General features: G+C 36.9%; 1 protein-coding gene across 6 annotated transcripts in view; it reads right to left on the reverse strand.

The window, feature by feature from the left end:
* Positions 1–25,495, reverse strand: part of SGCG (sarcoglycan gamma) — a 144,817-nt gene that overhangs the window by 15,557 nt on the left and 103,765 nt on the right. For all 6 annotated transcript variants that reach the window (XM_083804380.1, XM_083804379.1, XM_083804378.1 and 3 more), the window contains 2 exons: positions 15,449–15,568; positions 7,105–7,177 (listed from right to left, as the gene is read on the reverse strand). In XM_083804380.1, coding sequence (XP_083660506.1) covers positions 7,105–7,177; positions 15,449–15,568 — 193 coding nt within the window. The remainder of the gene's footprint in view (positions 1–7,104; positions 7,178–15,448; positions 15,569–25,495) is intronic.

Genomic DNA, 25,495 nt, shown 5'->3' on the forward strand with positions numbered 1-25,495 from the left:
AGTGCTGGCAAGTATTTAAGTGAAAACTAATGTAAGGGGTGCTCTACCCAGCTCAACGTTATGTCTTAGACATCTTAAAGTGACAGCATAATCATAGACTTAGAAAAAGAGCTCCAGGTGGTCATCTGCAAGGTGTCTATAACTGTGACAATCATTAATGAAATTTTCACAGTAGCTTGCACACTGGCAGAGTACGCTTTAATCACTGATGACACGTTCACTTTAGCAATCTCACAGAATAATCTGACATCATCAGGTATGCAGTTCAACAGTGTAGGAGTAGAAATCATTATACCTCTGGTCTTTGTGCTACCGATATAAGCAGCCACGGAAAACACAGAAATTGCTTTCTCCTGTACAAGCAGCAGAAATAACTCCTATTGATTTTAATGTGTTAAGTGACATCTCTGAAAAGCTGAGGCTTTAGGAAGAACATCAGCCACCTTACTAGCTTAAGTGGAAGTCAGTTACAAGAACGGGCAGAAACCTGGCATGTGTTCTTAGGGAAATCTTATTTGGCAAAAAAGCCACTAACATTGGTGCATGGATTTCCTCTACTCCTGTTACTGAGGTATTACTCACTGGTTTCAGAAGATGGCAGTTCTCTGATGCAGGAAACGTTGTAGGTGCTCAGGAGAGCAGCTCTGACTGCCAATACATCTATGTGTAAACAGGCTTGCTAGGAGATCTGAGGCTCTGTTCCCACTGGTCACCAAATATTTCTCCTACCTCAGGAGGGAAACATCTTCTGTGAGAGCAGGGGAGAGAACCTCTGCAGACTCAGAATTACAGAAGGGAGGACTATCTAATCAGCAGAAGCAAGTTAATCTCCTAAGGTCATATGGTCCATTTGTCCTTCATTTATTTATTTCATAAGATTTTGAAAATTCCTTAAATGAATCAGCTTTGGGTGAAACAGTGGGTGACCCAGTTTAATCTATGTTTATTGACAATGGAGGCCCCAACTGTTTTCACTAGTGCAGGGGTGCCTCCCACAGACTGGTAAATTTGAACTGAAGCGTGTTCAAGGTCAAGCAAGATATCTTGGCCACCAAGACCAAACCTTGAAATCTCAACCCAGCGTCTGCAGCTGACCTGGTGTGGTCAGCCTGGGGAGCTCTCAGTTAAAAAGCTAGCAAGGATCCTGTCCTACTGGCAGCTCTGTTAGGTTATGCTACTAAAGGCTAATAAATTAAAGACAGATCTGCAGAGAATCAGAGGAACGATGAGTGAAGGAGCATGAACAGCCACATCAGTGAAAAGAGAGCACACTGAATGGACTACTCCTACGAGCACCAAAGGGAAACAAATGAGACCATTCTCCCTGGTGTGAAACCCACCAAGAGGAGTCAATGAAATAAACTCTCTTTCTGTAATGTCATGCAGAGTAAAAGGGGTTATTGCCTACAAGACTTACTATGGCATGCAAGAGGAGGTGCTTCTTGAGACAGAGCAGGGCGACCTCCTGAGTTGTGTACTTATTATGGAATGTTTAGGGGAAGGATCAAAGAAAGGAAAAAGGATAGATCAAAGTGGATAAAAGAGAAGAAAAAAAGGAAAAATAGAGGGAAAGGGGTATTTTTATACCAGGGGTGGCTGGTTGGGTGCAAACAAATGGCTGGTCAGTGCTTGACTACTGTGGTTTATCCTCTATTCATCTTAAATCCTAACTATTTCCTGTATGAATTTGTTCCCTACTCTGAGCCTGTATGAAGAAAGTGCTGGTGAACTTCAAGCATGACTAGCTGTTGAGCAGGTTGAATGTTCTCAGCACCCAAAACTGAAGCAGGCTGGCCCAGGGGCCAGCTACTGGATACACTGCATGTTCAAAGCCATCCTCTGGAGGAACCTTTTTTCCTTTTTTTTTTTGCTTTTTGCGTTTGTGTGTGTGTATGTATCTCACTAGTGGACCTCAATGCTGATCAGCTGGGGAAGAAGAACAAGACTGGGATGTCCATGCTACTCATGCTTATGTGATGTCTGCTTGTGTTGACGCGGTTGGGTAACGGCATTGCTCTTCGGTTGATTGGTGTGGCTGGCCGTGTGTGTATTGTTTGTAGTCCAGGCACATGTATGCCTACCAGGAATATGTGCTCATAAATAACTCAAGAAAGATGGAGAAATTAAATATTGGGGAAAGATTATCTCGACAGATTAAAGCTTCCAGGTATGTGAAAAAGGGTAAATGCTTTGAAGTACATTTCCTTGAGTTTGGAAGCTCTACAGTATCTTCATATTTCGGCTGAAGGGAAAAAAAGTTGTACAGAGCGTTCTGTTAGTTGAAATACATCAGTGCAGATGAGTCCCCTTTCCCTTACTGTTATTCTCTTTGTAACGTGCTAGGGATGTATCAGAAATATCTTAGAGTGAATGTTAAGTACAAACCTATGCAGAAGATGTTACAAATTCAATGCCTGAAAAGTAAGAAAAATTAAAAAATGACTTACGCTTATGGAGCTAGTACTTTAATATATTGACAGAATATGAGACGTGACATAAAGTAGTGTTGTAATTAAGCAAAAAAAATACCACTGTAATTTGTAATGTGAATCCCAATGAACAACCTGTTTCAAGAACATGGGTGCACAAAAAGTAGCTGGCAACCCATGACAGAGGAAAGAGATTTTACTTGGAAAGAACTTTTCACTTTAGAAGACAAGATGTAAAATAGTACCCAGGTCGATGCTAATAAAGTATTTAAAAATATATGTCAGATATTTAAATTTGTCAGATATGTTTCTGAAAAGGCGATAAATGTGATGACCTGTACCATCCCATCCTTTTACACTATGCGTTTTTATAGGTTTGAGTCCATCAATTGAATGGAAAGAAAATCTTTAAGCTTCCAAAAGAAGTATGTGATGGTGTTTTCAGTTAACATGAATGCAGTAAAGTACATGAATGCAAATATGTATCTAGCAAATTAATGCCAGGGCTCATAAAATTATATTGCAGTAGAAATGTCACACTAGTCAGGGAGCAGAGATGCTTTACAAATACTGGCTTATAATTGTAGACTCACTTTTCCGTTATGTAATTCATTCTCTTCTGACTGACTGGGCTTTTAATTTGCATAATGAATGCAAATAAAAATCACTGTACTTCGATTAGTCAAATGGTATTTTTAGTCAATTAGCATGTAAGCATTAGTATTACAAATATGATTAAGCAATGATTTTGTGAATGTTTTTACCCTGATTAGCTTCTATACATCTCCTTCTAGACTTTCTTCCTTCCTTATAAAACCCCAGAGCTTCACCTTCCAGCAGTTTCTTACTGTCCAATTTAACCCTAACAAACCTATACTTTGAGTGGAAAAGGAAACAAATTATGAATGAGGAATGGAAAGGATAAAAGTAAGACTTAATAAAGAGTCAAAGAGAAGTAGAAGCCATAAGAAAAGTAAACTTATAGGCTGCCACAACAGGGACATATTTATTTTGAATATATAGATATGGATGTTTACCAGCAACCCACCAGTACATGCCTTAACTAAATGCTGAGATGTATCAGTATAATTATGCCCTCAAGCTACCAGTATTTTACAACATGAATATCAGAAACCAATACATATTTTTATGCTTTTCATTGTTGGACAGAGGTATTTCATCAAAATATGAAGGATCGTTTCTTAAATTACATTTTTAAAGTTTTGGTGAATGCCAATATAATGTATTTGTTTAAAATAAGGCTGTTTTCTCCAGGAAATACTGAAATCTTCACAGAATACACATGTAGACTGTTAAATATACCTATATTCTGTTAACATTATTTATAGATTTATAATCATGCTCTGACCAAAGCTGACTCTTTGGAAAAGTGACATCACTCCTGCTATAGCACTTTTCAAATCCAAGAAATGTGGAATGATGTGGGTCACATTTGAACTTGAATGTAAACCTTGAGTTGAAGAACTGGCAAAATACCACACACTGTACTAAAAGTGATTTCCCATAGGACTTATGCTCAGAATGGTCAGTTGCTGGCTGTCAGACATCCGTATGTGGCAACTATGAGAACAATGCTAGTACTCATCTGTGAGCATTATATTCGTCATGCACAGTACACAATTAGTTAATAAATGGTATCTTATTTAGAAGTGGGCAATGCTATTTTAAACCTAGGGATGTTTCAACTTCGAGATGTAGATTTTTTTCGTATAATTCTTCCTACCACTTCGAAGTAAGTGCAAGCACATCTCTTTTTCTTTACAGGTGAGTCATGAATTCAATCTATTAGACTGAAAAAGACTTGATGTGTTTCCTTCAAACTAGAAAATGAAAAGACAGTTACTGACCACAGTATAATTGCATCGCTCTGTCTCCATTGCTTAACTATAAAAAAGATATGCTCTAACACACTTATCATTTTGTTTCCAGAAAAGTAGTCTATCTTTAAGTTTGGCATTTGGACAGGAAATCCAGCAGAATGTGTAATTCAGAAGGCCATTTGTGTCAACATTGTTTGCAATGCTGCTCTAAACCTGAATGACAGCGAATGTGGTCTCGATTCATATGACACTAGCTGAAATGTTATGACCACTAAGAGCTTTCCAGTCAGCTCCTTGAAACATGCAACTACTGTTGAAGTGGATGGGTTTTCTTGAAGCATTATTCTCTGTATATAAGGCTAAATATTGTGGCACTTTATATCACATTCATCCAGCATATTATATTCGCATAGTACAATATAACCACTGAAAGAAAAATAGAAGAAAAATAGCAGAAGATTAATAGGTGGTGAAAGTGTGGAGATAAGGCTTGGGGTGAGCAAATAGGTTCTATTACCTGTAACTTGATAGTCACTACTTTAATCTGGAAAAGAAGTATTATTCAAAATTAAAATAGAAAAGTATTACTTAAAATTGCATTTAAAAATTCATATTGAAGTGTTTTTCAATAGGTATCCTCCTGTATTTAACAGTGTGGAATGAAACAGAATATTTATAAAGCATTACAAAATTACCATGCATTGGTAAACTTGTTTCAGCTTCTTCACAATGGAATGCATGAATTTTGTTTACACTGCCATTTAAGGTTACCCTTGAAAATAACCCTTCTCCAGCATGAGCTTTCTAAATTGCTCTTCTCTGTCTGTATCTTAACTTAGCATCTGCACTGCAGACAAACACATTTGCTTCTTGATCCTCCTAAGAAGCCCTCCATGGAATCATTGCCATCTCTGCTTTCAAACTTGACATTGATTATGGGTGGCAATGACAGCAAAAAAATTAAAGGAGCGAGGCATTTTGAATGGCTGTGATTTAGCTTCAGGTCTTCTGAGCCTGCTGGGACATCACATAGCTTCATGCCCTGATATTCACCATTTTTCTTAGGGTTAAGCTAACTTGGTTTCTAGCACAGGTGGTTAGCAGCTCTGGCTTTAAGGCAGATGATAATGTCTGTCACAAGCGTCAGTGCTGATGCCACCACATAGATACTTCCTAATAACTATTAGGATAACTTCTGTAAATTCTGAATCTGTGTTTCCCACTATTTTAAGTCAATTGAACACAGAACTGAGTGAGATTTTATCTATTACTGCTGAGCCCTGCTAACGTGGAGCAACATTCTAGGTCAAAATGTGCTTATAGTTGACATGGTAGTATCACTAAACAGATAAACCACCAGGTAAACATCTGTGAAGGAGAACCTTATAAATACCTTCAATTAATCTTATCTGGTCCTTCAAATGATATTCTGTGTCAAAAATAGATGAAAAATTTATAATAGACACAGTTGAATGTAGCTCAAAACAGTGCAATTGTTGTTAAATGAAGTGTAGGTAAGAGCTTACACTTAAAATGCAACATAGTACAATGACTGTAGGAGAAACTATTAGCTGCAAACCTATTAAATACTAATAGATGATGTATTTAAAGCAAAGTAACAACCACAGAAAATATCCAATTAAAATTTATAAAGAGCTTCTTGACTTTGTAATTAGAAAATTCAGTGTCTTAAGTGTTCATAAATACTACTTTATCAAAACTGAGACAATCACAGGAAATTAAAAATTTACAACATAATGAGTCCATTCCCTCCAAAACCAGACAACGTTCACTACAATGCACAATCTGAAGTCTGTCACATTCAAATTCTACTATGGTAGAAGAAACACTTTTTTGAAAGTAGATATAAACATGTGGAAAAACTGATGTCCCAAGCCCATTCTGTCTTCAAATGCAAGCACACAGTATTTGCTGTAAGTAAATGTTGAAAATCATGGAGAAAATTAAAAGAAGAATCTTAATAAAGTTTCCTTCTCATTTGTCATTCTCAATTTGCAAATTCAGTCACCAAGGTACAGACAGTGATCTTGAAAGCTTTAATCATCTTATGCTGCTCTCTAATAGTTACCCCTACTGGAAAAGAAACACTAAGAAATTATTACAGGAAGTAGCAGACTGTCAAGGTATGAAAGGACAGCAGTAAAACTGTAAAGAGGTCCTCTTCATTTAATTTTTCTTTGAACTGGCATACAAAATGGAATAAAAGATTTTCATGAACTGAATGTAGATTGAGTTGAGCTCATCAAAATCAACACATTACAAACTAATTTGGGATACTATGAATTACATAGAGTAATTCACAAAGAAATCTATCCCAGGATTAAGGAGTTTTGAAACTTAGGAGATACTTTATAATTATTTTGCCATCCCAAACTGCTTTTTAATTACACAGTTTTGGATCTTTCCAAATGTTTCTTACTAGTCTGATTCCTTGGACAGATAATAGTTTATAAAAATTTTGACTTGTCATAAGATTACGGCCTACTTCAAATAAGTAACTTTTATTTCAACATAGCAGAAAAAGTTATACTTATGTGTTCTGAAATTGTAAAATTAAAGTGTACAGAAAAACTTCGCACAGTAGATTGTGGCTTTAAATACTCACCATCTGTAATAAATCATCTCATAATATACTTCTAGAGTTGCACACCAATGTAGAATTTTCCAGTAAAACAATAAATTATCACATAATAGGAAAAGTTAGTACTAGTTCTGTAAATGTTGTTTAAAATCCCTTGTTATGAAAAAAAGTGAGTACGTATAGCAAACAACATTTACTTATTAGATTTATGCTTTTATGTGTAAGTTCTTACCTAAGCTGTTTAAAAGCCTCTGCCTTCACAAGCGGTGTTTCTACAGAGTGTTCAAAAAGTGCTCCTTCAGGACCTAGAAAGAAGGAAAGAGACTATATTGTAAAAGTTCAAATATTAAAGAAATAGTGACAGTGATTTATACAGCCACTTTGAAAACAGAAATTAAGATATGAAAATATATATTAACAACTAATGAGACAATTATTATCCAGATACAGTTTTACTATTATTGTATTAATTGGAACAAAAGAATACATTGTTAACGCAAAAGTACAGGTTAAATTCTTAAAATGGAATTTGAAAAATCGGAAGAAAAAGTTTAAACCACTTGGGACAAAAATGTAAGTAAACAGGATTTTTATAACACAACTTCCTTTAGAATTAATAGAAATAATTAAAACTTCACAAAATATTTGCAAATATTGTAGAATTAAAACATCACCTGCATTTTAGACTATTCTATATAAAGCATAAAAGCTGCCATGTAGCTTCATCAAAGATTTCCCTTGACTGTCAGGCAGACGTGGTAAACATAAAATAGTATTTATGCATGTAAAATGGTATCAGATGGTTTAGCTCTTGAAATAAGAATAATTTCAGCCCAACAGAGGAGAAATGGTGCTTACCTACATGTGGGTGGTACGTGTGTAGGTTGGGCAAAGCAAGTCAACCATATCAAAAGATTTTTTGTGTTGTTCTGCTGAAGGTAAATGCAACTTAAAGCCAAGATATCCAGAACCCAGCTGAAGTGGATACAGAGTCTTGAACTGTTCCTAAGATCCTTCCCATAAAGGGGCCACTGTCTAGCCTTATCACCTAGACATCAGTACCCTCCTGAAAATCAAGAGTCTGTGGCTGTACGGTTTTAAGTTATTTTGTGCAAGAAATGGTAAGATAATAAAGGCAGTAATTTTCAAGACCAGAACTTGTAGTACAGAGCACAGAATGCAATGGACAACAATATTACTGTGAGAATTTATGGTCTGAAATAGAAGCAAGATTGAGTGCCTCTAGAATGAGAACAGAAATGAAAAGGTAATAGCTCAGAAACCAAGATCTTAGAGGATAAATCCAGTTAAGGACTTACATGGATTCTAGATTCCTGCACATTTAACTTATTTAGGAATTCAAATTGCCCATAACAACTCAACAGTCAATTTTCAACCTAGGTGTAAAGTGCTGAGGTTCAAGACAACAATTCAGATTAAAAAAATATCATGGTCAGACAGCTAATGAAGATAGTTTCCTATGCCCTCTTATGTCTCTTTGATGACTCGTTTTCTATACAAAATATAGCCCCTCTCTCAGAATTTCCCGTGCTGAATGAAGTTTTCCTTTTCTTACAGGATTTCCTGTAAGAATCTTCTCTGGGGGTGCCTGTTTAACTCTGAACTCTACGTCACAGATCATATTTAAAGGCAGACTTTGTTCATTATTTATTTGGTCCCACTCCCAGGCCTACTTTGTGGGATCGGTCTCTTCTGAGAGCTTTTTTTCCTATTTGATCCTTTCCTGAGGTTGGTTTTCTTAATCGGACACTTTTGATATTGGTTTGACTCCCACTTCTGGGAGCAGTTTGATAGCACTTGGTACTGGTAAGATTCATATGCACATATATGTGCATATAAATAATCAGTAATTGAGAAAAAAGTATATATATGTACATGTAAGTAGTCAAACACTGATAAGTAATCAATTAGAAGATAAATCTTTTTGTTATTGTTGTTGTTTTCTTTCTGGAAGATCTGATGAGACCAGGATGAAAAAGTGACTGTGGAATCAGGAGGAAGGAAGAAAAGACAAGGAGAAATGTATGATTAGTAAATGGATGTGGTATAATCACAGAATCATAGAATCATTTAGGTGGGAAAAGACCTTCAAGATCATCAAGTCCAAATGTCAACCTGAGCTACCAAGTTCCATCACTAAACCATGTCCCTTAGTGCCATATGCACATGTCTCTAAAATATGTCTAGGGATGGGGACTCCACTACTTCTCTGGGCAGTGCATTCCAATGCTTGACCAATGCACCATGAAGAAATTCTTCCTAATACCCAATCTAAAGTTCCTCTGGTGCATGATTAGTGCCATTAAATGTCTAGTCTTACAATTGCATTTTTATAGATTTTCCTGTGGTGTGCATGTGAAAAAAACACACACAAAAAAAGAATTTTAATTTAGTCCACTTGTGTTAAGCCATATAGTTTGAATTATTATAAAAATTAGGGAAGAATACCATCACTTCCATTAATATTTTGCAAAAGTACCATCAACTGATATTCATAGAATCACGAGATAGAATAGTTAGCTATCAGAGCAATAATCAGGTAATAAAAAGTAAATAGAGCCTACAAAACAATAAAGAATGACTTCAAAAGGAAAAGACTTGTGTCTGTAACTCAATTCGTGAGTTTTATCTTCACATTAGACATCATCAGCATGGACTGACTCTGAAAAGCTCTACTATGTGCTCTGCCTGATTTTCATTTAATTCCTCTGTCATCTTTAGAAATCCATAAAATAGCCATAGCTCATCATCATCTATTTGTACTTTCAAAACTGATTAAAAGTGAAATGAAAGGTTTTAAGTATGGATGTTTGCATCAGTGGCTTCAGGAGAAAACATGAGGAATCTGATTGCTCTCTTTCCCATACACACTTAGCTGAAAGTTAAGAACCCGAGGTATCAGTATGAAAGGTGAGCACAAAATACTAAGGTTCTCTAGCAGATTAATTAGACATCGTCTTCTGTAGTTCTTGCACCATTTTTGTATGCAGTAAAGCACCGGGTATGACATTATTAAATACATTTATATCTTTGAATTGTAAATGAGACGACAAGCTTGGTTGATAAAGATAATAGTATGGGCATAATAAACTTCCACAGGTATTTACTTTGATGCCACATCACATTTTGATTAAGAGATTAGAGCAACACAAATCAGACTGGAATGCATTACATGGATTAAAATTGGCTGAAAGGTCTTAAACATAATTGCAAACAGAGCAATGAATGAACTGATGTATTACTAGTGGGGCCAAATGTGGTATAACATTTTATTATGGACGTGGAACAAAAAAAAAAGATTATTTCAGTTGACACAGACACTGGGAAAGAGGAGATAGGAGTGAAAAGGACAAGTCACTAATAAAGGGATATCTCTGTTTTGCGAATGTGACTTTATCAGGTCAGCAATTTTTAAGCTGACCTTTATACATGAGCTCCCTACTCAATTATTTAAGTTAAACTAACTTGTCTAGTAATATTTTCTGACCCTGAATGCTTTACTTTGACAACGTTCCTAAACTTGATTACTCAGAAATCTACTTCTTTTGTAATTAAAATTCAGAATGCCCTACTGACCCTTGAGCTTAGTTTCAAAGCCACCCTCAAAACTAGATCTGCAGCCTGCTCAGAAGTGGGCTAGCAGGTTGCTGGGGGCATCTTACAGCACACAAGGGATGTCACATGCCAAAGGTGCCCTCACGATATCTCACTACAGAATGTGCAGATCACTGCAAGGCTAGTAAGGAAGTGCTTATAGAACGGGTGGGGTGGGGGGTGGGAACTCTTCTTTATCACAGGCTTTTGTCATTTCACTCTGGGACCTGATTATAAACAGCCTTTTGTATTTCTTCTACAGTGCCATTTACACATAAGTTCACATTTGGTGATATAAAAATGAATAGTTGCATAATGTTTCCTTGCATTTGAGATATAGCTTGATAAGATTATAAAAGACATTGTATGACCTACTTATGAGTCATGAAAGGGATGGGAGCTGATAAACCAGATGCCTCTTCTAGCCCACTTTTACATTCCTATCAAGGTTTGGACTTGCTGCGATTAAGATGACCAGATATGCACAGAGAGATGTAAGAAAGAGGAGCCTGGCAAAACTGACTGGAGGAGGGGAGCAATCATCTATACGGAGATTTGTGAGGTCTGAGTGTAATCACAGAACCATAGAATCACAGAATGGTATGGGTTGGAAGGGACATTAATGATCATCTAATTCCAACCCCCCTGCCATGGGCAGGGACACCTCCCACTATTATGTTTGCTGAAGCCTTGCTTATAAAAAAGCAGATCCTTTTTTAAGGGATGTGCTTCTGTCTCTTGCTCTGGGATGGCAGGTCTAAGCATCATTGTGGCTCAGAAACAAGCCAGAGAGACACACAAGCTCCCCAGAGAAGCCTAACTGTATCACTAATTCTCAGCCTGTGCAAACCAAGAACAATACAGATAGTTCTAAAAACCAGCAATCACAGCATTTTAATTAAAAAAAAATCTTTCCAATAGCCTTTATATAACAGCATTATCATCAGAGCATTCCCTCCTCACTGGAGGAGACAGAAGCCCACACTTAGCAGTGAGCTACTTTGAGGAGCTCACCTTCTGTTTCTCCTTTTGAAGGAGAACCATGAAAAAGGAAGAAATGAGAGCAGGGGGCCACAGGCAGAGCTTCACATTGCTAGTGGACATAAAGAGTGCTTTTTTTCAGCTGTCTCCTTATGCTGTGCACATAACTTTTCATGTCGTTACAGAGCATTGTCCTGGCAGGTGGGATTGCAGGCCTGAAGTTTCCCAGGCCACAGAGGGAAATTCAGAACATGTCTCCCATTTCCTAAGTGCCCTGACTAATAGATTTTGCAAAAAAAATAAGGAAAAGATATACATGGCTGCAGGATGAGCCCTCTTGGGTGTGTGTTTCCAGGACACCCTGCTCTGAAAGACAGGTGAGCGATAATAGAGATAGTACTACTTGCATGGGAAGAGGAGCTAATGGAAAAAAGCCAATGGGAAATACCAGTTTTAATATTCCAGAGATAAAGGTATTAAAGGGGCATGTGTGCGTAAGAGGGAATAAGAAGGTTTATTTATATATTCTAGAGCTGTCATTTCTAAGAAAGTTTAAAACGTTACCTTCCTGTGAGGAAAACTTCATTAAACAACATTAAGTTTAGTCAGTACGACACACACACACAAAAAATCACTTCATGGCAAAAGTTTTTGGAAAATAGCCCTAAACTGATCTCTTGTCTACCTTAACTACTTTATCTTTTAAACTGTAAAGAAGGAGACTTAAATTATGATATAAATATTACTGCATTTGCTATTTTATAGAATGTTGTTTATAAATATCATTTAATCCTAAAATGCACAAGAACAAGATACTCATTTTCTAAGGAGAGAATTTTAATGAGAGGACTTAAGCCAGTAGGTTTCATTAACACCCGCCCCACACACACTATCAAGCAAGGTCTATCTGCCTCTAAAAGTCTAACAGCAGAATGTTTATTCATATACTAAAATTGTCACATACTTAACATAGCTTGTGAGCAGAAACATTTCAATTAAACACACATCTTCACATTGTGCTTCAGTGTTAGCTATTCAAACTGGAAACCTTTCCACATAGAACTAGAAAATCACTGACAATAATTAGCAAACACTCTAAAAGATTATGAAGGACAGGCAAGCAGAACAAGTAGTAGACTGGATAAAGTGTGATGTAATACTTATCATCTTTGCATTGCCAAGTTTTCTGCAAAAAGAGTGGAGGGTAAGCAACTTCATTCTATTAATTTCTTATGTTCCATTATTCTCATCATCAAAATATTACCCTTTACTATAGTCGTGATATATAAATTACTATTAGCACTTGTTAAAATGTTTTTTTGCAGTAGTTGAGACCATTTTGGACCACTCTTCCTACAGCCTGTAGCACTGCATGGGGTTGTTGTGCCCCAAGTGCAGGAAGTGGCACTTGGCCTTGTTGAACCTCATACAGTTGGTCTCAGCCCATCAGTCCAGCCTATCCAGATTCCTCTGCAGAGCCCTCCTACCATCGAGCAGATCAATGCTTGCATTTAACTTGGTGTCATCTGCCAACTAACAGAGGGTGCACTCATGCCCCTCATCCAGACCATTGATAAAGAAATTGAAGGGAACTGGCCCCAGTACTGAGCCCTGGAGGACACCACCAGTGGTCGGTCTCCATCTGGATTTAACTCCATTCACCACAACTCTTTCAGCCCGGCCACCCAGCCAGTTTTTAACCCAACAAGGTGTACACCGTCCAAGCCTTGAGCAGACAGCTTCTTCAGGAGAATGCTGTGGGGAATAGTGCCAAAAGCCTTACTGAAGTCTAGGTAGACCATATCCACAGCCTTTCCCTCGTCCACTGAGCATGTCACCTTGTTGTAGAAGGAGCTCAGGTTCATCAAGCAGGACCTGCCTTTGATAAACCCATGCTGACTGGGCCTGATCGCCTGGTTGCCCTGTAAGTGCTGCGTGATGGCACTCAAGATAATCTGCTCCACGAGCTTCCCCAGCACCGAGGTCAGACTGACAGGCCTGTAGTTCCCTGGGTCCTCCTTCTAGCCCTTCTTGTGTCACATTTGCTAGCTGCCAGTCGACTGGGACCTCTGCTGAAAGCCAGGACTGATGCTAAATGATGGAAAGTGGCTTGGCGAGCACTTCTGCTGGCTCCCTCAGTACCCTTGAGTGGATCTTATCTGCCCCTATAGTCTTGCATATGTCTATGTAGTTTAGCTGGTTGCTATCCATTTCCTATTTTTTCCAAATTAGGAAATGCTAACATTTTCCAAATTGTTGGAAAATGACAATTCCTGACATATTGGGTTGGATTAGATTTGCATTTTTCCTGAAATACTATACATCACAGACACTGGTTCTCTGCTATGCTATATTTTAGTTAAAAACTGCCAAATTTTCTTATAAATTGTTACTGGGCTTTTCATAATTCATGTAACAATGAGAAGTAAAATCAAATAGCTCACCATATTGTACAAAAAAACCTGCAAAATATTCTTCATGTATTTTAAGCCTGTTGCAGTCTTATTGTATGAACTTTTCAAAATTCATTTCACATAGATCTTTCTACGAAAAATGTTTAAAAAAATTAGCTCAGTACTCAAAGTATTACTAATTTATCCTTTATGGTAATAGTATCATTTAAACCACAATTTTAATAAATGAGTTTAAAGCATAGTAGGCATGAATCTCTTACTTACTTTAACGACTTTAATGGATTTATTTTTCAATTGTACTACAGTATAAAAAAGAAACAGGCAATGTGTCTTTCTACAATATCTGCTAAAGTAAACAATTATCCCTGCAGTCCAAAGATTAATATTGGACAAGTCAGAATACATGTTTTAGCATAGCAATTTCACCTTGTGTATGGATGATTTTTACTTACTTTGAGCAGAGATAGACCTTTTCCAAATCAGTTAACAATTATGCAGTTTTTCATATCTTTGTTAAACATGCTTTTCTATTAAAGTTTAGCATCCCTTGGGCAAACAATAATCATTTGATATGGTTTCCTGGTTAAACAAAGTTGTAATTTCAATTAGGTTAAAAAGTAAAAAACTTAAGATAAGACCCTCAGGTGTAAACAAAATTTATTAACACATTCATTATAACTTAACTTTGGCTTTGAAACATTAATTGTGTACTTACTATCACATTTGTAGTTTTGCACAGTGAAATAATATGAATTGATCCATTAAAATTAAGACCTCAATATTTCAGAGGACCAATAATTAGCAAAAGTTAACATGATATTTGCAATCAGCTTAAAAATACTGAAAATGTAATTGAAAACAAGCTACAGGATAATTTCAGTATTTCCTTTGATGGAGTCTTCCAGTTAAAGAGAAATCACACCCTGACATATCTGTTTTAATGTAACCTTACACCTGGAAAATGAAGGTTGACTTTATCAGGTCATATAAAAGGAAACAGCTTTTCATGTGATAACTTTGACATCTTACTTTGTAAATGAGTACTTTGGTGATTTGCAGAAATAGCCTAAAGCAAACTTGTCTTCTGACTGATGACATTTTAAATACACTATAAATACCGTCCCATGGCATATTGGAGTGTAAAAAATTTTCACAAATAAACATTAATTTTCACAAATAAAATTAAGTTTTCATAAATAAACCTTAATACAACTGGTTTCTCAAATAGAAACATGTAAGACTTTTCCACCTTCAATTAACAGTATGCACTGGAAATTTTAAGTAATTCAAAAAAAGAAAACCCACAAAAGTACAGTTCCAATCACTACTTGTATTTGTTTTAAGTAAAATACATACATACAAAATGCATATGTATTTATACATACATATTATCACTTTTTTGTTAACACTTCTTATGATTATTTACTGAAAAAGGTCATGATACCTTCAGATATCTATTTTCTAATGAGGTAAACCCAGTATTTTTCAGAATGGTTTATTTAAAATGCCATTTTACTGTGTTTTTCTTGCGACTATTAGTTGGACATTTCTTAAACTGTTACAAACCTGTGACTCGAAGTTTATCTGTGCCAATTACAACCTCATTTTCATCCACTGTAAAAAGTGGCTTGCCATCCTTTGAGTTGATCTGAAATTGCTGTCCATGGAATTCGACCATTTTAGGACCTGCAAAGCACAAGCAGAATAATGGAATAATTACATGAGCTTTCTTCAGCTTTCTATATAAATTGCTAACCATTCAAACTATGGTCTTAATTTAGTGACTCACTTAAGTACATTAAAGATCATGAAGCATTCAGATATTCCAAGGATAGTGGCCCCAGAAGTACTGAAATTGGCTAAGTGTATTTACATTTTCTAATCTGTTGTTCAAAACTGTGCTTGGAGTCATGCTTTCAAGTTGGGTTTCCAAGAGGGAATTTAAGAAATCCCTCACAAATTGATCAAGACAAACATTCACATTCTTGGTGCTGAAGTTGCTAAGGTTATTTGACCTATGTGAGTGTATAATGTCTTCCTTTTTATTTATTTATTTTTTTGAAAACATAAAAATTAATTATCAGAGTCTTTGCAGCATCATCTCTTTTGATTAGAGAGGCTCAAATGCTTTAAAATCCCCTGTATGGTCTGGATCCTCAGTTCTTCATAACAAATGCCAATTTAGCTCCACATAACTACCAAATATCACTGATCATGTTCTTAGATAATTTTTAAAAAGCTGAAGAGTATTTTCAGTTGGATCTGGAACTCCAGAAATTAATATTGTGTGCAAGAGAGTCTTTGCATATCACCAGATCCGAAATTCAGTAAAAAATTCTGTTCTACAGTTTTCTTTTTGAGTAAATATATGCCAAGCCCTTAATATTCCTCATTTTAAACAATTAGATCAATTAAAAATTCACATCGCATAAGTTTGAGTATCTGTTTGATAGAGTCATCTCATTTTATGTTCAGAATTAAAATTATAGATAATGGTCAAAGTACTTAAGATTCCTTTTTTTAATTAAGGGAATTCACAGAACATCCACAGGACCGACAAGCACTGAGATGTTTCATTTCCCTGTAGGAACATAGACATTAAATACCTTCTGGGTAGTAATTCGCAAAAGAACTAGGAGACTTTGATAGATCTTAGGTTAAAATGGCATTAGGTAACTGATGATTGATATAGCAATGAAATAAATTCAGACATTTCCTATAATTTCCATGGCAGCTGATGCAAGAGATACATACCATAAGGTCCTATATAAATTGCTCCTGTTTCATTCAGTAGATGCAAGCAATTGCTTTTAATCACTTACAATGCATAGAAAGGATTATACAGGCCATAAGAACCTAAACCAATAAAAAACAATACTGACTCAACTTGAAAACGGTCAGGATAGAGGGCCGAATTCATACATTGTACTCTACTGGAGTAGAGTACGCAGGCACAATCTTACTGATCTCTGGCTCTTCTCTACAGCTCCTCCAAAGCACATGGCTTGATTTCTGAGACGTGTATTGCAAAAATACAGAAAATATCTTTGTTCAGAGAAAAGGTGTTACTCAGAGTCTTTTTTTTTTTTTTAGAAAAAAAAGGAGTTCCAGGTAAATGAAACAAGGATGGTTCCCTATCAATGCTTTCCTAGAAAATATTGTTTGTTTTATTACTTGTGATCCTGTCCAGAAGGAGCAATGTAGTTACTGATCATTTATGTAGTGTAGGTAGATACTTTGTTTATACAGCAAAATCAAAGGCCTAAGTAAACCAGCAATTATCATCTTTAATTGGTGCTGTAATGTCTGGTTCCTCTTTTCTTCCTTTCTTTCATCCAACACCACAATTACAGTGCTTAGCATGACTATGGGATACACAAATCAAAGCCTCTCCTGTCTGACATGATTCAGGTTGGGCGATTCAGGCACATTCAGGCACATCTTTTTGGTGGGATGGATTTAGGAGCAATTCTCAGTCACTGTTTTTATAGATGTTGTATACAGTATAGAAAGAAAGGTATTTTTCTGAGCCTTTACTTCCTCCATAGGAATGAAACCCAAGAGTCCAGTTTCTGTGGTCAATATGCTGGCTGCAGAACTGATAGAGAAAAGTTGCACTTAACATCATGTCTTCTGATCCTGCTCATTGTCCGAGCTCATTCTAAGAAGCATGCAATTACAACATCTACTAGATTAGACTCAGCAGATCAGATAGAAATGTGAATGCTGATTCTGTAAGGCTCTGACAAGGTTAAGTATTTTTCTTTTCAGCATTTTCAGTATTTTGGAGGTCTGGCATGCCAGAAGCAAATATTTTTATATTGCCATAGAATATTTATTGTTTAAAACAATAGCTGAATGAGGATCCCGAAGATTTACATTTTAGACATACGTAATTTAGAGTAAAGTAGGTGCCCAAGGCCTTCCACAGATTCAGTTCTAATCTGTAAAGCTTTATAGTATGGGTAATCTTTAAAATACTCATTAGAAACTGCTGGAATTGCATTAGAACTATTGTGTAAGCCTGCAAACAATATGCAGGAATATCTCTAAAAAAACAACTCAGACATGTATAGTATTAAGTTATATTTCATTGTTAATTATTTACACATGATCACTGTAAAATACTTTAGTATGATGAAGACACTGTACGTTTAGAGGGAATGTCATCTACTGATTTCCTTTGTACAAGGGCAATTAGCCTTGAAAATAAATTGCTGGGCTGGAATAGTGGTACTTCTGCTCTTTCCTTCTCAGCACCTTGGTAGATACAGAAGGTTTCACTGCTTATAAATCACCAGGGAAAGAAAAAAGTAGATTTGAAAGAACTGAAGAAGTGTGGCATGATTTGCACCAGACCTAACTTGATCTCGTCTATGAGTACATTTATCTTATTGATTTGCTAATTCATTGAGTCTATTTCACAAGCAATCTTGTCAAAGGAAGACTTTTCATGTCTCTCCTAACAAGAACAGGAAAGAACTACCTCAAACAGAATGAATCGATTAATCTAATTTGTACACCTGCATGTTGCTAGAAAATTGACATCTTTTTTGTTAATTGGATCGTTATGGAATGTAGATTAATTCGCAGAGAGATGTGACATGACAAAAGAAAGAAGTTATAAGATGGAGGAGCTGTTTCAACTATTTGAATTTAGGATGAATATATATACATTATATAGCATTTACATACGTTGGACTGAATTCTGATTTCTCTCACCTAACCAAAGCAAAAGGTATAGCTGACATAAACATATGCTTAGCAGACTGACTTTGTCAGCTGTCCTATCTATTTAATGCAAATTTCAGACACAGTGTCCATAATGAATATCATACTGATACAACTGGGGCTGCAGTATTTACTAGTTTAATTAATCTGGTCCATGTATACAGTGACCACAATTCCAACAATAATTGGAAAAAGGCAGGTATTCTGTCTTTCCATTCCCAGCTCATTTTTATTTTTTAACATTACACCACATAATCATATTCCTGGGCTCTCCTCTTTTCTTCTACTCCATTAATATCTAATTATTCTGGGCAAAGCAGTATATCTTTAACAGTAGAAACTGAAGGAGTACTACTCTAAAATAATGAGATGTGGGAAAAACAGAGAAAAATCTACTTAGAAGAAGAACAAGAGGAATAACAACATTTGTAGAAAAGTGCTCATCCTGGATGAGCTGTAAGTTCTAACAAGCTAATGAATACATCTGCGCCAATAAATTAGAGAAAGCCAAGGCAGAGGAGACACACACTGCCAATTTCTGCTACTCTAGTAGCATGATCCTTGGCACAGTCTAAACCTGTACTACACGGTGACTTGCTGACAATGCATGGTTGGGTGCTGTTCCTCACAGGCAGGGTGGATGAAGCTCTCCAGCTCTGGAGGAAAGTGGGTTTAGCTGTATAATGAGAGTTGTGACTTGCCATCTGCCCTGGGGGCAGACTGTGAGTCCTGGCCTGTTTTAGTTGATAATGTAGGCATAGCCTATCTCTACCTGTAAAATACTTTCACATGTTAATCATGCAGTGAATGACTCACTAAAGTGTCCAGGGACTTTTATTGCTTAAAAGTTGTATTGGTGCCTATTGCTCTTATCTTTTTTTCTTCTGATCAAGTTACAAGAATCTAAACAATGAATTTAAGCATGTGGAGGGGCAGTTAGGTAGGATCTAAGATGGGTGCGTAGTGAACTATTCCTATCACATTTTAAAGCTCAACTTAAATAAGAAAAAACACAACAAACACTGAAAGTACTCACTGCACATTATATACTTTTCAAAGGGGTTTTAACTGGTGGCTGTTGCACACTTGACTAAATCTTTAAAAAAACCTTTAGGTTCATGGTTTTGTCAACACAAATGCCCCTGTAAAGTTGGATGAGGACTGTCCCATGGATAATCCCCATTATCAAAGAATGGTATGGAAAAAAAAATGACTTATTTTAAGTCTTTACATGGAACGCCAGGTGTCCCGGTTTCAGTTAGGACAGAGTTAATTTTCCTCCTAGTAGCTGGTAGGGTGCTATGTTTTGGATTAGGATGAGAAGAGCGCTGATAACATGCTGATGTTTTAATTGTTGCAGAGCAGTGCTTACACCAAGCCAAGGATTTTTCAGCTTCTCGCTCTGTCCTGCCAGTGAGCAGGCTGGGGGTGCAGCAGGAGCTGGGAGGGGACAGACCCAGGACAGCTGACCCAAACTGGCCAAAGGGGTATTCTATACCATCTGACGTCATGCTAAACAATATATAGGGGTGGCTGGCCGGGGTGGGGGGCCGGCTGCTCGGGGATAGGCTGGGCATCTGTCAGTGGGTGGTGAGCAATTGCATTGGGCATCACTTGTTTCTTACACATTATTATTAGTAATACTATTATTATTATTATTATTATTTTCCTGTCTTAATAAACTGTCTTTATCTCAACTCACAGGCTTCACTTTCCCATTTCTCTCCCCCATCCCAGAGAGGGAGGGGGGAAGGTGAGCCAACGGCTGTGTGGTGTTTAGCTGCCAGCCGGGTTAAACTACTACACCAGGGTAAACTAAATTCAAGCATATGTTTCATTTATGTTACAGATGAGACAGCTCATGTGTAGATCAAATTTCGAAAACCAAAAATAGGCTTTTAAAGAAATGGAAATTCATTTATGTAACCAAAAGTAGCCATTAATTTCTCCCAGTTGTATTTTGCAATACACATGCAGCAGCTATACTGCAATAACACTAATTGTATCATGATTCATTGTCAGCTCATAAACAGCAGCCTAATTCAATATCTGAAACTTTAATCTCCTACTTCCTAAATGTATTTTGTTTAGCACCATAGTATCCTAACTACATGTAAGTTAATTAATACTATATAATCGTGTTTCCTGATAAAATCCTACAATTAAAAATGTAACATGACAGAACATAGGTTATAAAGAGCATTTGAACTGTTTTCCCATTTCTGCCAGAGGTGCCACAAGAATTTCCAGGTCAATAGGTTATTCTTGTTAATTAGGATGACTAATATTTGTCCATTGTTTCTTTATACTTCCTCCTTTAACAATGTGCAGTTCTGATGCAGACCTCAGATGTGATCATCTCATCACATCACATCACATCACATCACATCACATCACATCACATCACATCACATCACATCACATCACATACCTCTTGACACTGAGGATGACAGTTTAAATGATGAAAAATGGTTTTAAAAACAATTGACCTATTGCCCCTTAATAAATGTATTTCTTCTAAGGCGTGTGATCTTCCAATGTTTCCTGTAGTGTTTTTCCATAAATCCCTGCAAATAGGCACACTGCTAAGCAGTCTCCCTTTTTGTTTCCCCTCCTCAGTCTTGATTGCCCTAGGTGGCTTTCCACAGAAGCAAAGTCTTTTGTTTAGTGATTCCAGTTCAGTAGTTACTTCCCTTCTACTGCTACCAAATCTTTGAGTTCCAGTCCAATATAAATGTAGGACAAAATGGCGAAGAATCTTTTATTCAAAAGAAGAATCTTTTTGTCAAAAATAGGGTCTGCTATCTAATATGTATACACAAAGACTTAACATCAGTCACATTGGTAACATCTAGGCAAAATCTTCAAATCCTGTTACTTCTGCCAAGTATTAAGCTCTTCTAGTATGTCGTCAGATCTTTCAGAAGAAAAGACTTTTGAACACTGAAGTTATTTAATTTCAAATCTTTTCTTTTCTTAGTCTCTTCTACCATCCGTAATTTTTATACCTTATGGCTGTCACCCAGTCTGTATGCTTCACTCTTCTCCTACCACCTAGAATCATTGAAGTTTTGAATATAAGCCAAAATCCTGAGTGCTTTGGGGTATTGCTATGCAATTTCATTTTTTAGTTATTTTTTATTATATTAAAGCACCTTACTTAAAATAAGTTCTCATTAAAAGTGTATTAAAAATGTAATACTCCTACAGATTCAGTTCTAGTTCTACGAGTAATACAATACCAATAAATGTAAAGCCATTACTTTTAGAAGCATAAAATTAATCAGATTTTCACATGGAATGGTATAGAAGTGCTTGCTGGACTCTTATTAGAACAAATGCATTATTACAAAGTATATAAAGCACGTTGCATATATACACTTTATCTCCATATCATACATCCCTCATCACCTTTAAAAACATCTCTGATATATTAATACAGCACTGTCTGCTCCTCTTTCCTCTTTTTTTTCTTTCTTTTTTTTTTTTTTTTTCTTGGTTCTCCTTTTAAGTAATGGATGCAACAGTCTGCAGGCCAAAGTAAAGATGCATTATTGTCAGCACTTCTTAGACTTTGTTGTTCCCTACAGTTGAACACAAGTCTAGAGATCTTTGAAAATCTAGTACTGAACAATCAATGCAGACACTGATCATAAATTACACCAGCAACCCAATCTTGTATTAGGTGTTTAGGTGGCAATGCTTTTCACAGAATCACAGAATTGTAGGGGTTGGAAGGGACCTCAAGAGATCATTGGGTCCAACCCCCCTGCCAAAGCAGGCTCCTTAGAGCAGGCTGCCCAGGTAGGCGTCCAGACGGGTCTTGAACATCTCCAGAGAAGGAGACGCCACAACCTCCCTGGGCAGCCTGTACCAGTGCTCCGTCACCCTCACCATGAAGAAGTTCTTTCGCATATTGGTGCGGAACTTCCTTTGATCCATTTTGTGGCCATTGCCCCTTGTCCTGTCCCCCCAAACCACTGAAAAGAGGTTGACCAAATACCTCCAACTCCCACACTTAAGATATTTGTAAATATTGACAAGATCCCCTCTCAGTCTTCTTTTCTCCAGGCTGAACAGACCCAGGTCTCTCAGTCTTTTCTCATAGGGGAAGATGCTCCAGGCCCCGTATCATCTTTGTGGCCCTCCACTGGACTCTTTCTAGGAGTTCCCTATCTTTTTTGTACCGAGGAGCCCAGAACTGGACACAGTACTCCAGGTGAGGCCTGACCAGGGCAGAGTAGAGGGAGAGAATCACCTCCCTTGACCTGCTGGCCACACTCCTTTTAATGTATGCCAGGATCCCACTGGCCTTCTTGGCCATCAGGGCACACTGCTGGCTCATGGTCAACCTGTCGTCCACTCTCTGTATGATTTTGCTAACTAAATGTTTTTATACATCTGAGCATTATCTTTATAAAATAGTATCTATAAATATTAAAAAATAAAAACATGAAGTGCTTGATTTTAAAATTGATTATTGCTTGTAGAAACCATGGCAGGAATAGACAATCATGTTCCTCACACAGTTACTTGACCAAAAGGCTACCAAAAGGTCACCCTTTCTGAGCCTCTCATTCCTCAGTGAATACTTTATCCTACTTTACAAAGAATACTTGACAGTTTAATTTTAGTAAGTCCTTCATTCTTTAATACTATTAAAGAATAGATTATCTTCTGTTTAATGGATTATTATATTACCTCTTCTTACTCTAATTATTATTTTTTTTTAAAAAAGAAGATATGGGTTTATTTTCATAAGATCGATCCCAGCCCTGCATTTTAGGAACATTTTATGAATGCCTACTGTATCTGGGCAGAAGACTCAATGTGAAACCAGTTAAACAGGTGGGACATGACTCAATTGCCTAAGAATAGCTGTTTCGTGCCATTATATATACTTTGGTGCCTAGTCTTCAGCTTATTTTAGCTGCCCTGGAGCATCAAAGACTAGAAGGGCTTGGAGACCTGTCCTGGGATCAGTAAGTGACCTGAGCCCTTGAAGAGTGCCAGCCGAAGACAGGGCAGGACAGAACCACAGAAGAAGCTAAGTCAGAAGGCACCTCTGGAGGTCACCTCACACAACTGCCTACTAACAGCAGGACCAGCTCAGCTGGAAGTTAGCTGAAGGTGCTCAGGGTCTTTTTCAGGTAGAATTATAACACCTTCAAGTAAGGGGAGTCAGCAGCCTCCCCCAGCAACCTGTTCCAGTGCTTAGCCATTTAAAAAGTAGTATTTCCCCCACTTGCATCCAGTTACATTTTGCCATGTTGCAACTGTTGCCTCTTGCCATTTTTCTGTACATTTTTCTGTGTGTTTCTGAGAAGAGTACAGCTTCACCCTAGCCCTTCACTAGGGAGAAGCAGGCAGCAATGAGAAGCCTGCCTTAAGCCCTCTTTTCTGTAGCTTAAAAAATGCACCCTCTTCAGCCTCTTATATTTCATGTGCTCCCAATGCCTGACCATATTAATGACTCCTCGTGGGAGTTTCCCCAGTTAGCTGATAGCTCTGTCGCATTGGAGAGGGTGAATTTTAATGCCATATTCCAGCTGTAACAGATGTAAACTCCCAGGAGTGGGAAAATGCAGCCCAGTATGCTATTAGCCCTTATTGCCACAAGGGTACGCCGCAGATACATGCTCAAGTAGTTCACCAGGATGGGAGGGTTCTTTTCCTACAGACCTGCTGCAGAAAGATAGAGAATTGGCTCCTATTTTTTTTTTGGCCTCTAACTGACATCCAGAGTCGAGTTAACTTTAAGAAGAAAGTACTGTTATACTTTATATGAATAGCTTAGATGTACTTAATTATCCAAATTCTATAATAGATTTTAGTCACAATAAATTTCATTCATTTTAAGTTAACCTTTATGAAGTCATCTTGTGTTAACCAATTTCAATAATTCATTCTTTACTTTATTAAAGGAAGAAGGTACAAGAACTAATTCCTTACTTTTAGTGTTATTAGCTTCAAGTTTTCCTCCCAAGATTTGTGTTAATGCTCACTATAAAATATGAACCAAAATACGTTGTTTGGGATTGTAAATTTACTGAAGACTGCAAAAGTCGAGAATGATATCAAGTATTTTATAATTCCTTTTTCTTCAACTACTTCGAATTCCTTACTCCCATTGAAATAAAGGGGTTAGTGGATTGGGGAGCTACTCAGATGAGTAATTGCACTCTGGTAAGAGCTTGGTATACACTACCTAGTTCTTTTTCCATATATTATTTCACATAAAAATGATTTCCCAGATGTTAGCTTCTTTTCAGAGTTAAGCCATGTTGACTTACATGCATACTACTTTTCTCTTCTAGACACAATTAAAGCAGAAGTGACAGCACAGGACTCAAATCCCTTTGGACAGGTTAAATTTCTCCTTTACGGTGATATTGGCATATTTAAGCAAGTTAGCAATGCACCTAACTACCTGATTAATTTGTAGATGACTTTTATAGTCTGTTTTAAGTCAGCATTGCTGACTCTGAACATCATCACGTATTTCTTTATAAAGACTATCACATTTGGGACCAGCATGTGAATCTGCTATGGTAAGCACTTTACTATACATAGTACATAGGATCTGTCAATGGTATTTTTGGCAGAAGAGGATACTGTTCATTTGAGTTTAAATATTAAACTGCGGCTGTGATGACCAAATTCATATTTTCACAAATAAGTTTTCATGGAGATATGATTAGCTAACTATACCTTAAATGTATATTGATTACCACTTAGTATTTCCTGTTATTTTTAAAATACTTTTCAAAGTTAAACCCATTTAAACACACATTGTTGTCACAAATGTCTAATAGCATATGCATTTAATATAGAACAGAAATGCATCTGCCATGGATTAAAACAGGAAATTAGAAAAAAAAC

Source organism: Anser anser (assembly GCF_964211835.1).
Source record: "Anser anser genome assembly, chromosome: 1".
Taxonomy (NCBI): Eukaryota; Metazoa; Chordata; class Aves; order Anseriformes; family Anatidae; genus Anser; species Anser anser.